Below are 16895 nucleotides of genomic sequence, written 5' to 3'. Positions count from 1 at the left end.
GTTTTAAATGACAAATGACACAACTATTTAAAATGCTTCATATAATTCATTCTGTAAACATGCTCGTCATTTTTTGCTGCGACTCCTCCAATGATCTGCACACGTCAGATTGTCTGTGACTTACAAATATGATGCAATGCAGTCTCAATGATCAAAGAAACATGTAGACCGGGGCTGGCAAGAAATTACACAAGGGAAGAGAAAACACATGAGCAATAACTTTTAATTTTCCAACAAGGCAAAGTACATTTTAGCTTCAAGAGTACATTTCTTTCTATAGACAAATATATATCACAAAGCACTCCACTGCCTAAGAATAAAATAACTTATACTGATTTATAGGGAAACCACAAAATAAAAAATTCTTGGAGGCGGGCAAACAATATGTGGTTAAGAAAGGTTGCACCACTTCAATACATTCGTTAAAAGGTCCTGCAAAAGTGTAATACGGTCCACAATGGCCTTCTTGTTGCCACACGAATATTTTTTTTTCTTTTTCAATCAAGTTAAACTGGTATTTAGTCTTTAGCCTGCTTCTGTAAACTAAGAGTGGGAAATTACAGTAGCTGTATATCTTTTTGTATCGTCATTGTTGAGTCAAATGTTTCGATGAGCAAATGGGTGCTCTTCTTCCCTCTTGTGGCCACCTCTAACAAAGACGGGCTTGGGGGGGAAAACCATCAGTGACAGATATGCTGTCTGAACTAAGAATAAAAATAGCGGTATCTGTGTAGTTTCTAACCGCATTGCAACAACAAGAGCACAAAAGAGCCAAGTCAACAAACAGCTCATTGCAAGAAAGCCAGCACTTCTCTGCTTTTGCAACATCATTTTCTAAATGACAGCGTAGCTTTAAATATTCTCTTAAACTATATAAAATATTAAAGCACACCAAAAATTGCTCTAAAATCTTAAACATATAAGATAACTGAGGTCAAATGATTCGACCGAAAAAATACTTTAAGGAAAAACTTACGGCGATGCGATTGTCCAATGGAAAATATGAAAGGCATGCACCGTGATTGGCTTACATTTGAAGAACCAAGAATAAATATCCTGCCCTGTTTCAGTGTATCAAAAGAAGGAAAAGAAAACGTTTGGCGGACATCACATTCAGGATGTGAGTGATTTTTTTTTCTGGGTCATGTTCTAAAAAGTTTGACTGCACTTTTATGAGCTGGTCATTAACCAACATAAAGAGAACAAGGGGACCACAATGTGACCTGGATGTCCCCGCTACATTTCTATCTGGTTTGAACTGACCACACCATTGTAGATACATCATAAGTCTACCTACGTAAATGGTTCTTATAACAGCATGTCGAGACCAATTGGATGTGTACAAACATAACGGAGTCGGTGTGACGTGAATAAGAGATAAAAAGGTTCATCTACAGTGGATATGACCATGGTGAACATTGCCTGTCAATTGCTGCACCGCCACCAATTCATCTATGAACTGGACGGTTGTCATTTTAGCCAAAACACATTTTACCACTAAATCCATATTACCAATGCAAACATTTCAACTCTAGGTGTGGGCCTTAATCCACACCAGATATGCTGCACTTTTGTAAATATCAATAACAAACTTGCATAAACGCATTAATAGTACTTTCTAAGAAATTAGATTTTTGGCTGGCAGAATTGAATGACATGAACACCATATACGGTACTAGATTTGCAGCTGTGAACGATGAGTGTAAACATGTCCAATAACAGCGATCAGATTTTGAAGTTATTCGAAACAATGCTTTATCATTGGTCAGGTCTCAGAAAGATAGCCGGTCTCAAAATAATTTGACATTTTCTCCAATAACAAAATACAAAAAAATAATCGGCGTGGCAGTCGGGACCCCAACATCTATAACTGGGGGAGAATACTGAAAACTGCAAAAGTAATACTCCATTTAACCATTCAACAAAACATTGGCAGAATTGACTGAATCGTAATGAACCCTGACTGCCATGTAATGCACCAATTAACCGTTTCAGAAAAGCGTCACAACTGTCAAGTTCTCACTATCTGCTGTGGACTTGTGGTCTCGGCAAGGGCTCGAACAGGTAGAAGCAGCCTATGGCAGTAATGCAAGAAATTCAAAATGTTCCCTTTCAGCATTGTGAGGAATCACCAGAATCACACCTGGCAGTCAATACAGTATAACAAAATGTACAAATCTTGAACACACCTGACTTCACAGGTACAAACATCAGCACAAAAAAACCTAAGTTTGTAACAAAAACAATATATTTGGGTTAATCTGGTTAATAGACTTTGTCAGTCACAAAACTAGTGCGAGGTCCCTCTGCACTGATCTAAAAAGGTCCTCCACACACTCAACGATTGGATTTCGCTAGCACAGCCTGATCGTGTAAAATTATTCAGACTTAACGTTCATTTTTTCCACTTTACAATACATAACAAATGATGTGGTTAAGGTCATGAAATGATAAATGGCAGTGCAGAGCCCATTACATCTGACAGACCGTTGCCATCATCTGTCTAAATAAAATAAATTCCCAGACATACGAACTCTAGTTTCACTGAAGTTAGGACGTTGTGCCAAGCGCAAATAAAAACAGAGGACAATGATTTGCAAATCATGTTCAACCTAAATTCTATTGAAATCACTATAAAGACAGGATATTTAATGTTCAAACTGATGAACATTGTTCTTTTTTTGGCAAAGATTTTCTCACATTGAATTTGATGCCTAACCCCCCCCCCCCCCCTCCCTCCGCCCCCCCGGCACACACACACACCCTCCAAAAAAGATGAGATAGGGGCATCAAAAGACTGGGAAAGTCAAGGAAGTATCCCCCCCAAAAAATAAAAACCTGTTTGGAATATACCACAGGTCAACAGGTTAATTGGAAAAGAGGCTCATGACTGCGAATAAAAGGCTTGGTTGCTCAAGCAAGGAAGCAATTTAGGCTGCCAAACGAGCAAAGTCTTTTTCAGGGACGTTCCTGCTTATTTCAGCAAGAAACCACCAAGCGATATTCTGCATGGCTTCAAATAAGAGAGTACGTAAAAGTACAAGAATGGCTACCACCAGTCTAGACCTGTCTCTCATTGAAAATATGACATGTATTAAATTATGAAGCGCAAAATATTAAAACAGAGACATTAGACTCTTGAGCAACTGAAGAATGCTCAGGCAAGACATCAGGCAAGAATGGGAAAGAATTCCACCTCCAAAGTTTCAAACAATTACTGTTCTCAGTTCCCAAATGCTCGTCGAGTGTTGTTAGAAGTAATGGTGATGTAACACAGTGGTCACAGCTTTGTTTGGAACATTTCAGGCATCAAATTAGTAATTCTTTTTTTAATAGTTTATCAGGTCAACATTGTAGTGTATTCAATTGAATATAGGTTGAAATGACGTGCAAATCATTGCATTCTGTTTGTATTTACATTTTGCACAACGTCCCAACTTCATCGGAATTGGGGTTTGTAGTTAAACAATAGCTGGTATATTTAAAAACAGAAAAAAGGTATAAATATTCACCATCACGACAAAACAACTCAATGGGGAGGGTAACAATACAGTGAGTGGCACATTTGAGAGCAGTGCATTAAAAAAAAAGATGCACAATAAAATATCAACACACAGTTAAGGTAAATAGAGAATGTTGTGTACAAGTGTAAAAGTAGAACAGACCAACATTGTTCAACACAGTGGGAATAGACTGAAAGGCTTGGATGGAAAGGTGTACAGTAATTGAACCTAGAAATATTTGTGTAACATATGTATTATGTATCATGTAGCGTGGAACAACACATAACTCATACCTAAATAAATGGAATGACCCGAGGGTGACCTTGTGTTGATTTTCCTTTTTATGCTGACAGAAAAGCGCGGCAAGTCTCTCACAGCAGGAACGCACAGAGTCTCCAGACGCCTCCTTTCACAACGCGCCGACTCTGGCCGTGGACCGCTCTAGGCGGCCGCCTCCTCCAATGCAGGCAGCAAGCCCCTCTCTGTTAGGTGAGCCTTCAGAGAATTGAAGATGAAGAGCTGCTGGTCGGCCCGAAGGGCCAGGAGCTGCTGGATCACTTTGCTTGGGTTTGGGCCCCTGAGAGATAGTACAATCATGCCAATCGTAAACTACCAATCGTCAAAGGACACGGCAAATCGTCAAGTTCGTCACAACCACAGTTTTGAACAAATATCTCATTGTGTTTACCTGATGAAACTAGCAATGTAGACATTTACAAATGTGGCCATGAGGTACTGGCAGTCGAATCGGTCCATTATGCCACCGTGTCCTGGAATAGTGTTGGCAAAGTCCTGAAAGAGGAGGCATTTCATGTTGTGCTTTGCATTTGTACAGTAGTGTACACAAATTGCATGTTCAACCCAAATGCCAGCAGAATATTTGACAAAGATATGAAGAACCAAGCCCAGGCCATACAAAAGTAGTCGTGTACCTTTATCTTAAAGGCCCTCTTAAAGCCACTGGCAAAAAAGCCACCAAAGGGTCCAACGATTGAGGCAAATGTGGACAGAGCGATGCTGTGGATCTGGAATGGATAGAGACGAACTGTGGTCTGCGGAAACAAGCGGGACAAGATTAGATGAAAATAGTCAGTGACTAAAAAAGACAGTTTTGTGACCAACTCAATGTACCGGTACTCGTATAGTAAAGCCATTTTCCTCATTGAGATTGATTGAAATGCCCATAGTCCTTTACAGCCTCTGATAATCCACCAGCATTTTTGTTACGTCGATTCATTTTCGCCGTTGAGGCAGAAAATAATGTAAAAACACCACAGAGAAACTGATTGATTCCATTTACAATTCAAGTCACAGTACTGTTCTACCTTTGTGGCAAAACTTGCTCACCCAAAAGTCTGAGGGTTTTGTTGCCTGCAATTTTCAACCGTCTTGTAAATTTCCCCATTGTGGGACAAATAAAGGATATCTTATCTTATCTTTATTTTCCCTTAGGATATGTTGTTGACTTACCCATCCAGTGACAGACTCTAGGATGCTGGGAAGGGTGTAGTCCTGAAGCTGGAAAAGTTCAGGCGGCTCACAGTCCACCTGGAAACTGTTAGAATCGTTGTTGAACTCGACTGGACATACGAAGTAGCGGTAGCCTGCCATCACGTAGGAGAGCTGTGAGGAAAATCAAGGGTACAGGTTACTTTCTTACAGTGCTGTGGCTTGACTGATAGCAAAAATGAAAAGCCACACTTAGCTATGGTTTGGATCATTCGAAAGCAGTCATTGTCATACTGACCCATTAGAAATTCTGATGTGTGATGATGTCAGCGTGTGAGTGATGATTACTTTCAACGCTAAAGCTCAGGTTTTAAACTTCACGTTCTGGTTAGTTTGCGCCCTCTTTTAAGATATGAAATAAGCCGGCGGATTACCTGGTTGACACTGATCCCAATTGGGTCATTTATAAAACAGAAAGTTGTAAAAAAGCTATGAAAATGCCTGCTTGGACGGTCAGAGTGAATGGGCCAGTGCGAGTGATGATGACGCCAGCTACTGTACTTAGCAAAGAGTGCGGTAGCGCAACTCAGCACAATGTGTAACCCACTCATCAATTCAACAAAGTTGTTTCAGTAAAAATGTGTGAAATGGGGAAAAAAAGAGGACAAATTAAGCTTCTGACACAACAGTTGCAGCGGGAGCTTGACACCCAAATAACCTCGCCTAAAAATCGCACACACGCACACGGGGTTGCTAATGACGCCACCGTAAGATCCAACACCACTCACTATTGTTGGCGTCCGAGATAAAAAAGTGCCCAAAATTGCTTGATTTGCCATTTTGGTCTTCTGAACCTAACTCGCCGGTTTTCTGTGAAAAAAATGGTCTTTCTCTAAAGGAATTACCGGTAATAATGGATGCTGATTGTTCGCACAGACACTCAAGAGAATTCGACAATTACTTCCATTCGTCCGAAAGACAATATAAAAAGAAAAGTCACCATGATGCCAAACAAAATGGTAGCGAAGAATCCACCAATGAATCCCTCCCACGTCTTCTTTGGCGACAGCTGTAGAGGACGCAGTACAGATACAGTATGTAGTACCGCTTGTTAACATTGCTCATTTAATCATCACACGTGCAAAAAATGATTTGCAGTGTGCTTATGTCGACCAACCTTAATGAGAGGGGTACGTCCGAAGAAGAAACCAAACATGTAGGCCATAATATCATTACAGATCACACAGGAAATTGGTACAATAAACCTATTGAAAGAAAAAAACAAACAATGACAATAAAAGTTGCTTATTAGAATTGGTCAAAGGGCTGTCGGGGTGAAAAGTAAACACCTTTGCTCCTCATCTGTACACGCTATTGTGCACATGAAATCTCCAAGTATTACATTTTCTGCTCGTATACACGGTGCGGGAAGACTTTTTACATACCAGATCATCCCTTCAAACAGGTTGTGAATGATGAGGTGAGACTGTGTCACCACAATCAGCAGAGTCACGTGAGTCCACCCAAACTGATGAAAAGAGAAAAAAGACGGTTATGACACAGATTGCTTTGCGCACATGCATCCTAACCAGGTCTAACCAGACAGAATGTGCACAACAACAAATATACCAGTAATATATTGTTGTCTCAATAACATGCACTAAATCACAATTAAAACACTGCACTTTACAACACTACAGATAGTTTGATCGAATGGATGTATTGCCAACATTAGAGAGGTGTTATTGTTATTATTATTATTATTGTAATAATTGTAATCATTATTAAACCTGCTTCCGTTTCAGCTCTCAAAACAATTTTTAAAGTGAGGTGCGTGCGCCACTCTGATGGTATGCAAAATAATCATTGCGTATTTTTGCAAGCCTGCAGTTGCGTTGAGCAGATTGTTCATGAATTCTGTCATTTCCAAATGTCTGCGAGCCCCTGAAGGCAACAGTGTGTGAGTTAGTGAAATTAGACAAGGCAGTCAAAGGGTGGAGAGAAAAGGGGGCAGAGAGGAGAGTGAACGTTGGTGGGGAATGCAATACTAGTTCAATACTTTGAACAGCTGTTTCATTTTAGAAAGAAAATAACTATTGTTTGAGTAGAACACAAACTGCACAATATTAGTGTCTTGTATTTGTTACAATATTTATTATAAATAAAACCTCTGCTTCTTTTTGATGAACACTTGGGCCACTATGCTACCGTATCAAAATGTTGGGCATGATAGTGGTATTTGGAGGCCTGTTATTTGTTTTGTTTTGTTTTTTGGGTGGTATTTGGTACACAAATTTTGAGAACCAGTGGACAAATCCTTTGACACAAACAAGGGGCGTATGCTCAACTCAGCGTTGTACACACAATGCTTTCAGCAAGACGCACAAACAAAAAAAAACTTGTGTACAGTTACATTTAAATAAATGGATATTAAAAGCTGTGACAGTTGTTGCTTGGTCCACCAATTCTGCCAGATTCTCGTTTTTCAACATTTGATCTTAGAATGTCTCATTCAGTCTGACAAAAAAAATTCTCAACGATCATTCTGAACCTGCAGTAAATTGCAAAACTCTTGAATAAAATACTTAGCAATAAACAAAAACATGAGGACAACACTTAAGCAAATCGCTAGAGAGAATAAAAGTGACGTTCCAAATCAGCTATCTCAATCTTTGGAAATGCCTGAACAGTGAGGATAGGTGCCGTGTCTGGTTTGTTTTCCATTCAGATGACAACCTACCAAACGATTTCTAGGGCAACCGTTTCCCTACGCCTCCAGAAAGTCATTCCCTCTTGCAGGCCTCATTAATAACCCAGCGCCCCCCAGGGTGGTGGCTAAGAAGAGCCCGGATGTTACTTACCATGTAGAACTGAAGGCGGTAGTGCTTCTTCACCAAACTCAGTACAAACATGCAGAAACCTGAAAGTGTGAACACGGTCGTCAATGCACTACCCATTAGAGAGAGATCAATTAAGTCAGAATCCAGGTCATTTTGACAAACTGGCCAATTCGTGTCTGGCCTTAGCTAAAAGCCAAAATTGTTATGCAGCAGAGTGTCTCAAGGTTGCTGCATTCTATTAAGAGTCTGGCGACTGAGGAGACTGTGTCCTTGCAGATCAGTAATAAATTGGAAATCCAAATCAGTTGCCTCTTATCAGCTCTTGGCTCGCTTCTATGGTTCTTTTTTTTTCTTACCCCAAAGCCTTTGACTGCAGAGAAAAGAAACCAAGACTTTCCGGTTTATCCAAGACGGGCTTCTATTTTGCACATTCTTTAAAATGCAAATATGTGGTACCGTCAAACTCGGTCCTTTACAGCAACAAAAAAGGCACTTTCTAATAAAAATAATGGCAAATTAATGTACAAAATCGACACGTGTCTGCTTGCAGGAACTACATACAAAACTGATATCAGATCTGTATGGCTGATAAACATTTGTGGTTGTGGTCCACTCGCATGACAGTAAAATGGGTGAGTGAAATAGCTTGAAAAAGTACTGTCGATGCTGTGTGTCAAGTGTGATTTTACCCGTGAGGTAGAGGGCAAAGGAGATAAAGCGGTGGTATTTGCTGAGGATGCGAAGTGGCTCTTCCCTTTGCACCAGTGTGAAGAAGTAATCTGTGACGGTCTCACCGTAGAAGAAGTAATTAACGCAGAGCAGGAAGTACCTGTCGGGAAGAGGGTTGACACGCTAACCTCACGTACTTTATGAGAGCAACGTGCGTTCAGTCTGTCCAGGAAAACATTATGCCAGATGGAAAGACTTTAGGTTCATCATAAAATCTTCACCAATTTGATACAGACTAATTCCTCTGCAAGTATAGTGCCTTGAAAAAACATTCATGGCTTATGAACAGTTTCACAGTTTGCCAATTTATAACCTCCAACTTAGTAGCCCATAACTGTAAATTGAAATGGAAATGATGTAGTTTTCACATTTTTTAAGCAAAGAAAAATCTGAAAAATATGATGCGTGTCTGTGCTCAGGCATCCCTTGTTCATACATTGCAGTGCTGTACAACCTTTCAATTACAGCTACAAGTCTTTTGGGTTACGTCTCTACCAGCCTTGCACATCTCGCACTTACATTTCTTGGCAAATGCTTAGCCAGATTGGATGGAAAGTGTATCTGTACAAAAATTTAGGATTGCCACAGAATCTCAATCGGACTTAAGTCTGGACTTTTGAGTGGGCAATTCGAACATGAATATAGTTGGATCGAAAGTCTTGGCCATTTTAGATTCTGTGAAGGAAGCGCGTGAACTCAGAAGAGATCAGCCAGTATGTCAGCCGGCAATGGAGGGAATCGTCCTCCCACCACCATGCTCGAAAACACCTGACGTTGTTTTGAAAGTCCCAAACAGATTACCAATCAAACAGTCAGAGACTATGTCAGAATAGAACCAAGCACTGTGAATAGAAAATACCGCTGAAGCAGCAGGATGGTCGCCACATACACGTGGTACACCGTCCGCCATCTTGGCTAGATCCTGCAGCTATTGTAGGTGTCCTGTGGACAGATTGTCCCACACGAGCTGCAGATCTCGCAGCTCCTCCAGTGTGACCGTGGGCCTCTTGGCTACTTCTCTGACACAGAAAAAGTGTATTCATAGGGGAGGACGGTATTTGACCAATTACAGTAGGTGGGTTCAATTGATTGCATTGGATTCTATTGAACAGGGGTCAGAGTACAGGGGTATGAATACAAATGCACGTCACATTTTTCAGATTCACATTTGCTTCAAATTTTGAAAATCATGTTATTTTCAATCCACTTCACACTTAAGTGCTCTTTTGTCGATCTATCTCATGAAATGACAACAAATAACATTCGTCACAAAATGTGAATGAGGTCAAATTGAATATGAATACTTTTTTCAAGGCACCATAAATAGTTGCCACTGGTCACGACATGACAAGGACTAATGTCACATTTTCTATTACGCTATGGATGAAGATCACAGGGAGTGAAAATCTGAAGTACTGTAGTATACCACTGCACCTGTCGATACCTACTCTAAATATTTCAGTTGAGACAACAAACCTCAGTAAATCTGCCACAAAATAGACAGAAGATGACACAATATAATTAAAATAAAAGTTTCATTTTCATGACGTTTCATTCTGCATGTGTAAGCCCTCACCAACTCAGTGTCCTGAACCACGGCAGATGATACGAGTGGTAAACGCTGTAACCAATGGTGATGATTTCGAGGAAGCATTTGATCTGAACACACAGGACCTATGAAAGCAAATCCGCAATTACAAAGGAGGAACAAGGCACGGCAAATTAATGAAGCATTCAAAACGGTTTGATTTGGAGCAGAAATTTGGATACAGCCATTAAAACGGAATGGGGAACTCAAAAGAAAATGAATGATTTCATTTGAGAAAGTGAAAATCCAGCTAGTCACCTGTCTAATGTCTAATCATATACTTGTCAATACTTTACAGCTGTTGATATGTGCAGTATCAAGCAACATGCTTTGGGTATGACTTCCACGAAGGTTGAAGTGTTTACAAAGGTGTTCATTAAAAAATAAATAAGAATCTGGAGCATGTGATTTTTTTGAGGGGTCTGCGATTTTCTAACAGATTACTGTATAGAAGACAGGGAGTGCCAGATGAATACCTCTTTCCAAATTCCAGCCAAAATTGGAATTCTAAAAATGTGTCATTTGTTATTTTGTAACACTGTTCACCACATCTATCTATCATTTCCGTATGTGATGCAGAAAATGTTATTAAAACAACAAAGACTATGGTGTGGAAAAACTACAGTACTACTTCATGATACCATTTAGCTTCCATGATGTTATTGCCATGCCACTTGATGCCGGCCGTACTCACAATCATCATAAGCACCATGGGGCCTAGGTAGATGATGATGAAGAAGAAGGAAATCATGGCAAGTGTAAGGATCCCTCGGACCCACCAGTTCTTCCATCTAGAAGAGATGAAAAAAAAGAACATTTTGCTTCCTGAAGTTAAGGATGGAAGAGATGAAAACTGCAAGTAATCTATCCATCCATCCATTATGTCATCGGCTCACAAGGGTCCCCAATCACCATGATATTAATTTCGCTGGATCACTTTTGATTACTTTTCGATTACTCAAATGTCAAATGTAAAAAAAAGATTTTAAAATGAACATCAATAATATATACTTGTCTGGTCTGCTTTTTGTTAGTTTCTGTTGTAGAATGTGGGAGGAAAAAAGAGCATCCTGAATTCAAAACCACCACCATTAATTCACCTTGAGGAGAGTCCGGACAAGGCTTTATTTAACACCTCTGGTGTGTCATCAGGTGGCACTGGCACCTCAGGGACACCCGAGTCCACTTTGTCCAGTTTGGGGTCGCTGTCTGTTACGCCATCTTTCTCTGATCTCAGCTCACTGTCTGAACCCTAAAATGCAAACACACGTATAAGCAATGAAATACAAATGGTGACATATGTGCCTGCCGTACCTTAAAATTCTGATTACCGTTTCACTAAGTTGTGAGTTGACTGCAGGGAGGGTAGCAGCACTGCCCCAATATAACTGCTATGCAGCTCTAAAATTATGAATACAGTAATATTTGAAATAAAATACAATCATGTTTCATTGTTAAATTGCTGAGTCTATATAGCCAAATTTTGGCGACACTGACTAAACAATCCTTGACTTGCTGTGCCTTGAGGCTCTCTGTGCAGGGGCACGTGGCTCAGTCGAAAACTTGCCATTCAAACAGCCCAATGGGCTGGAATGTGGCATTTTTCACTTGGGCTTTGGGAGACAAGTCAGTGTGTTCCATATATTCTGCTTAGCAATAAGTGGCTATGAAAAAGAATCAGAATAATATTGTTGACTGTTATTGTTTACTGTGCATTTTTGAATAACACACTGAATTCTAAATTAGGCAACCAAATATTGAAGTGCAACATATGACAATTGGATGGTCAGAAAAGATGGATGGAAAATAAAAATTTAAAAATTTTTACGAGTGAGCTGAAGCCAATATGAAAAGAACAAAGTAAACACTTTATTTGCTTTCCTGGGCCATATAAGATCATTTGGCGGCCCCGAGCTGGCCAGCGGACCTCGAGTTTGACACCTGTGTAATGGAGTCTCTTGGTACATAGGGAATTACAAATGATTAGTGTTGTCTGTGCCATTATAAGTACTATATATTTGCTTTTGTCTTTGGAAAAGAAAACTCCGTCTAGGACCTGTATCAATGATCTTTAGCAAGCTTCACACTGGAAGAATGCCGTCTTAAGTCACTGATCTTCGCGCTTGTGTTGAACAATTCTGTGTGACACACAGAAACACAGAAAAAGCAAACTGTTCACACCCCAACTGACCCCTGAGCTGCAGTGACCAAATTAGGCTTGGAGTCGTCCCCACACCACAGATGGTCGACTGACAGTATGCTGCGCAGCTAGCAACATACGGTAAAAGGCAAGAATCAGCTAGCGAATGTCACAACCCTTCACCCATTCACATGACATACTTTTTACATGACATTCTTTGAGAATAAGGGCTCAATTTGAACATTCATAGAATTTGGTTAATATCAACCGGGCAACCATTGTACATCTGGCGGTTCCCATGGAGACAGTATTTTTCTTTGAGAATGCTTGAGTTAAAAATAGCCCACAGTCTCACATACCACCCCCCCCCCCCCCGCCCCTCGGTCTTGCTAGGCCACAAGGAACTTGGAGCTCCTGTTGTGCATGTCATATTTCTTCCCAAAAATTTATAGAAGAAAAGAATATTACATTCTTGACTACTGCAACATCTTAGATGTGATGCACACACATACTGTAGGCCCTTTTTCAATAAAACAAATGATTATTATCTTGTTTTCAAATGAGTGTATGTAACGTTTGGAAAAGAATGTCGACCACATACTTCAAAATCAATCAAATTAGACAATCCATGAATGAGAAAAGATCGTTTTTGGTGAGCCAGACATTTTATTGAGACCTGAAGTCATTCTCGGGAAACCCTACCCTACGTGCAGTCACAGTATAATTTACTTTACGATGACAACCACTGATTCTGACAGGGAGAGAGAGAACAAAACACAGTTTACCCATACGGAAATAAGTTACTAAATACTTACGAGGACACGTCATATTTATCATACGATGTTCAGTGTCTCAAAATCCCCTTAAGGACACAGGCAAGACAGCAAAGGAGTAGCTTCAAGAAAGCTCTGTGAATGGCCTTGAGTGGGCAAGCCATCGCCTAGACTTGAATTCAATCAAACATCTTTGGAGAGATCTAATAGTGTCTGTCCACCGACACTCAACATCCAACCTGATGGAGCTTGAGAGGTGGTGCAAAGAGGAATGTGTGAAACTGTCCACAGGAGTTCCAAACTTGTAGCATCATATTAAAAAAAGAATTGAGGCTGTAAGTATTGCCAAAGGTGCCCTTATTTTTATTTGTTTTGTTTTGTTTGTTGCTGTAGACTGCAAATTTCCCCAGTGTGGGACAAATAAAGGTTATCTTATCTTATCAACAAAGTATTGAGCAAAGTACAAGTATAAGCATTTTCAGCTGTAAAATAATTCGATTTGGAAAAACTGAATACTTTCCGGATACACGACAAGTAGTATCACTGATGACATTAGGGCAATACTGTAATGCAGAGATCACCAACCGCCAGTCCGCGGACCGTTACCTGTCCACAAGGCATTTGGTACCGGATCGCACAGAAAAAACTTATCTTAATTCAGTTTTATTTATTTTGGAATACGAAAGATGTTTTATTTTGAAAAATTACCAGACTCTCCGTTACATCTGTCTGTGTCACACTTGACACACGTCAAGCCACGCTTCTCCGTCACGTGACTGATTACGCTAAAAACAAAATGCCGGAGCTCGCAAAACGAGTAAAAAAAAAACTGCTAGAGATCGCAAATGACGGCGGCCTTAAAAGTACGTTCAAGACAACTGGATTAAAGTTATGTCTGAATACTCTGAGATCGCCACAATAGCACTGTTGCTATTTCCGACATCCTACCTGTGTGAGGCGGGGGGGTTTCTGCAGCAACGGCGACTAAAACAAAATTACGAAGTAGACTGGACATAAACCACACACTTGAGGTGTCATTGTCTCCTATTACCCCAAGATGGGACCGTCTGGTTGCAGAAAATCAAGCTCGGGGCTGTGGTGAGTCGTCATTTTTATGCACTTTGAATTTGCGTTGTATCGTACTTTGAAGGCATTAAACATTACCATAGGGATTCGAGTGTTGCGGCCAGAATAGAAACTCCTTGTGTTTATTATTACATTTCGAAAACACCACAGTTTTCATGCAGTTCATACCATATTATTTTGTTGTATTATTCTCGCCACACCTTAAATGCCTGTCCCTGAAAATATTGTCTGACATAAACCGGTCCATGGGGCAAAAAAGGGTGGGGACCCCTGCTGTAATGGATTGAACACTGGAGCTGGTGAATGTCCATCTATCTATATATATATTGCGCGTCGTCCCGCACGCGGTCTGTCCTTCCGTCTGTCCCTTTTCAAAACGTACCGACTTCACCGCGCCGCTGCGCGCCACCACTGCGCCGCTCAGGCAGTGGCTCACTACGATCGCGCGGGCATCTTAGCGAAAAAATGTTGTCTACCCACAAGCATTGCAATAAAATTGTTAGTTATTTAGTAGAGCTAAACATCTCTTTATTTTCGCGATAAGCAATGAAGCTGAACCAAGCAACAACACTTTTGTGGGCCGAAGTCCCACCTTACCAGCCTTCTGCAGGAACTAGCTGATGAACCAGCTAGTTCGTAATAAAATTCAGAATTCCATCCAAATATCATGGAAAATTAAACATTCTCCCAAACAAGTGAGGCATACACATAAGCGAGCAAGTCAAAAGTCAGATTACAAAAAAATGTAAACGAATCTGTGGCTTTATCACTTTAACGTTTCATGTTTCATGATGATTGCAGCCTTTGCAATTTAAAAATTACATTCTACTGCACTGCAATATCGAGCTGAATTAGATTGTTCAGCCCTGCTTGAGACCGTAAGGATAAGAATAAGGCCCGCCATACACCAAGCAACGGAACAGAACACAACTGAACAGGACGATCGTGAAATGAAAGGCGGTTAGCAACTTAAGCCTGCAGAACAAGCGATGAACCCCCGCTGACATGGCCAACTTGCTAAAACATGCTTAGGTGTGACAGTACGACTGAATTATTTCAACTGAATTCAAACACAAACAGTGATTGTCAAGGAAGGAGCTGATTATCCTGGCTGTTGTAGTAAATGTATAATAATGCAAAGAATGTGAATATCTGAGAAGCTCTTGGCAGTGATCGGCACTTTCAATAACTGCACTCTTGTACTTCATCAACAGACTCACCAAACCGGATCTCTCTTCAAACTGACTTCATTTTCTCTCTTCAAACTAGCATCATTTTTGTTGGGGAAATACAACAGTTCAATATTGTAGACCTGGGCAGTCACATGGAAAATCGTGCCCTTGGCTTAGCTTTCACCTAAATACTTGACAGTCCAGCTTATGTTCACAAATGGCCATTTGTTTTTAAACAGGTCGTAACTCGTGATGAGTTCCTGATGCATTAGAAATGTTTGCAAAAGCTTTTGACTTAATCACAGCGCCGCATCCGTCATTCCACCACGCCCCCTCCAGCATCCACCCGCAATTTGACAACAGCAAAACCCATTTCCGTCTTTTGCACATGAACACTGAAGTGAAATTTCAACGTTGTGTGTCACAGCAGCCAAATGAAGGTTGGAAGGCAAAGCCTGTCAGCCCCCTCTCCAGTAACTAGTAACCGTGGGCGCAGAATTAAAAACACAATCAAAAAAAGATCATTTCGATCTCGACCTTAAGTGTATGGCTCGCTGGTGAAGAGCTGACACATAGAATAATCCGTGCAGGGTTTGACTGTGCGTTCCATCTCAGAAAATTGTTTATCATGTATTTTAGGTTTGACATTAGGTTTGACTTTAGAATTTGCCGTTTGTTGCTCGATGACGAAAGTGGAGTATACTCGGGATCACATTGTTATTTAAATAAAATGAAACGGGGTTTAAAAGATAAATATGCTTTTTATACAACCCCCCTCATATGTTAAAAGGGTTCCCCAATTTACGCAGGACTTTCTATTTTAATGCGATCATCGTCCTAAATGAATTAGCTAGGCGGCTAACTAGCATCACATTGAAAGGGCAGGAGCGGGTCTAAGCTAACGTTACCTTGTCCTCGGACGGCTGGTTTTGTAACGTCGCCTCGGTGTCTGTGGTTCCACGGTGCCTCAGTTCTGTCATCTTCGCAAACTACGGCCCAAAGAAATCTGCGAAGGTTCCGTTCCACTTAGATAGCCTCTGCCTAAGATTCGGCACGGTTTTATTTACATTAAAATCCCGCCGAGTCAAGTGGGAGTGAAATGGAACGTTACTTCCGCTTTTCAAAATAAACGCTTCATTGAATGATCCGCAACGGCTTTCTGACTACTGTACCCGTCAACAACTAAAAGTATTTGAACGGGGTTTTTTTTTTGTCTGCTGATTACTTAAAAACTGGACTAGTTGTCCTACTAGTGTACAATTCTACAAGATTGTTATTGATGCAATACTATGTAATTACAGGTTATAACTTAAATACAAATACTTTTATTGCACCATAAAATTGCCAAATGTGAATTCATTTTCATTCATTCATTCATTCATTCATTCATCTTCCGAGCCGCTTGATCCTCACTAGGGTCGCGGGGGTGCTGGAGCCTATCCCAGCTGTCTTCGGGCAGTAGGCAGGGGACACCCTGAATCGGTTGCCAGCCAATCGCAGGGCACACAGAAACGAACAACCATTCACACTCACACTCACACCTAGGGACAATTTAGAGTGTTCAATCAGCCTGCCACGCATGTTTTTGGAATGTGGGAGGAAACCGGAGCACCCG

The 16895-nt window shown here is 40.7% G+C and overlaps 2 protein-coding genes across 2 annotated transcripts in view; both read right to left on the bottom strand.

Annotated features, from left to right (window-relative positions):
* The window catches only part of snrnp27 (small nuclear ribonucleoprotein 27 (U4/U6.U5)), a 193561-nt gene that overhangs the window by 125419 nt on the left and 51247 nt on the right, over positions 1-16895 (bottom strand). The window lies entirely within an intron of this gene.
* Positions 208-16406, bottom strand: cds2 (CDP-diacylglycerol synthase (phosphatidate cytidylyltransferase) 2). Its single transcript, XM_052067017.1, has 14 exons — positions 16189-16406; positions 11210-11361; positions 10804-10900; positions 10098-10195; positions 8482-8621; positions 7814-7872; positions 6398-6480; positions 6130-6217; positions 5953-6021; positions 4974-5126; positions 4436-4555; positions 4192-4295; positions 2764-4080; positions 208-2732 (listed from the first exon to the last, which is right to left on the bottom strand). Exons 1-13 carry the CDS (start codon positions 16258-16260, stop codon positions 3945-3947), a joined length of 1371 nt encoding a protein of 456 aa, XP_051922977.1. The 5' UTR covers positions 16261-16406; the 3' UTR covers positions 208-2732; positions 2764-3944.

The sequence above is a fragment of the Hippocampus zosterae genome, chromosome 6 (genome assembly GCF_025434085.1).
Source record: "Hippocampus zosterae strain Florida chromosome 6, ASM2543408v3, whole genome shotgun sequence".
In the NCBI taxonomy this organism is placed as follows: domain Eukaryota; kingdom Metazoa; phylum Chordata; class Actinopteri; order Syngnathiformes; family Syngnathidae; genus Hippocampus; species Hippocampus zosterae.
Note: the sequence above shows the minus strand (reverse complement) of the source record. Positions and strands in the feature narration are given on the sequence as shown.

Excerpts from the sequence above, each read along its gene's own strand:
- cds2 (XM_052067017.1), bottom strand. The coding sequence starts at position 16,260 with ATGACAGAACTGAGGCACCGTGGAACCACAGACACCGAGGCGACGTTA. Across the intron at positions 7,873-8,481 it reads CTTTGCCCTCTACCTCACGG|GTTTCTGCATGTTTGTACTG; the intron begins GTAAAATCACAC and ends TCACACTTTCAG. Across the intron at positions 5,127-5,952 it reads CCATTTTGTTTGGCATCATG|CTCTCCTACGTGATGGCAGG; the intron begins GTGACTTTTCTT and ends TTTTCCTCACAG.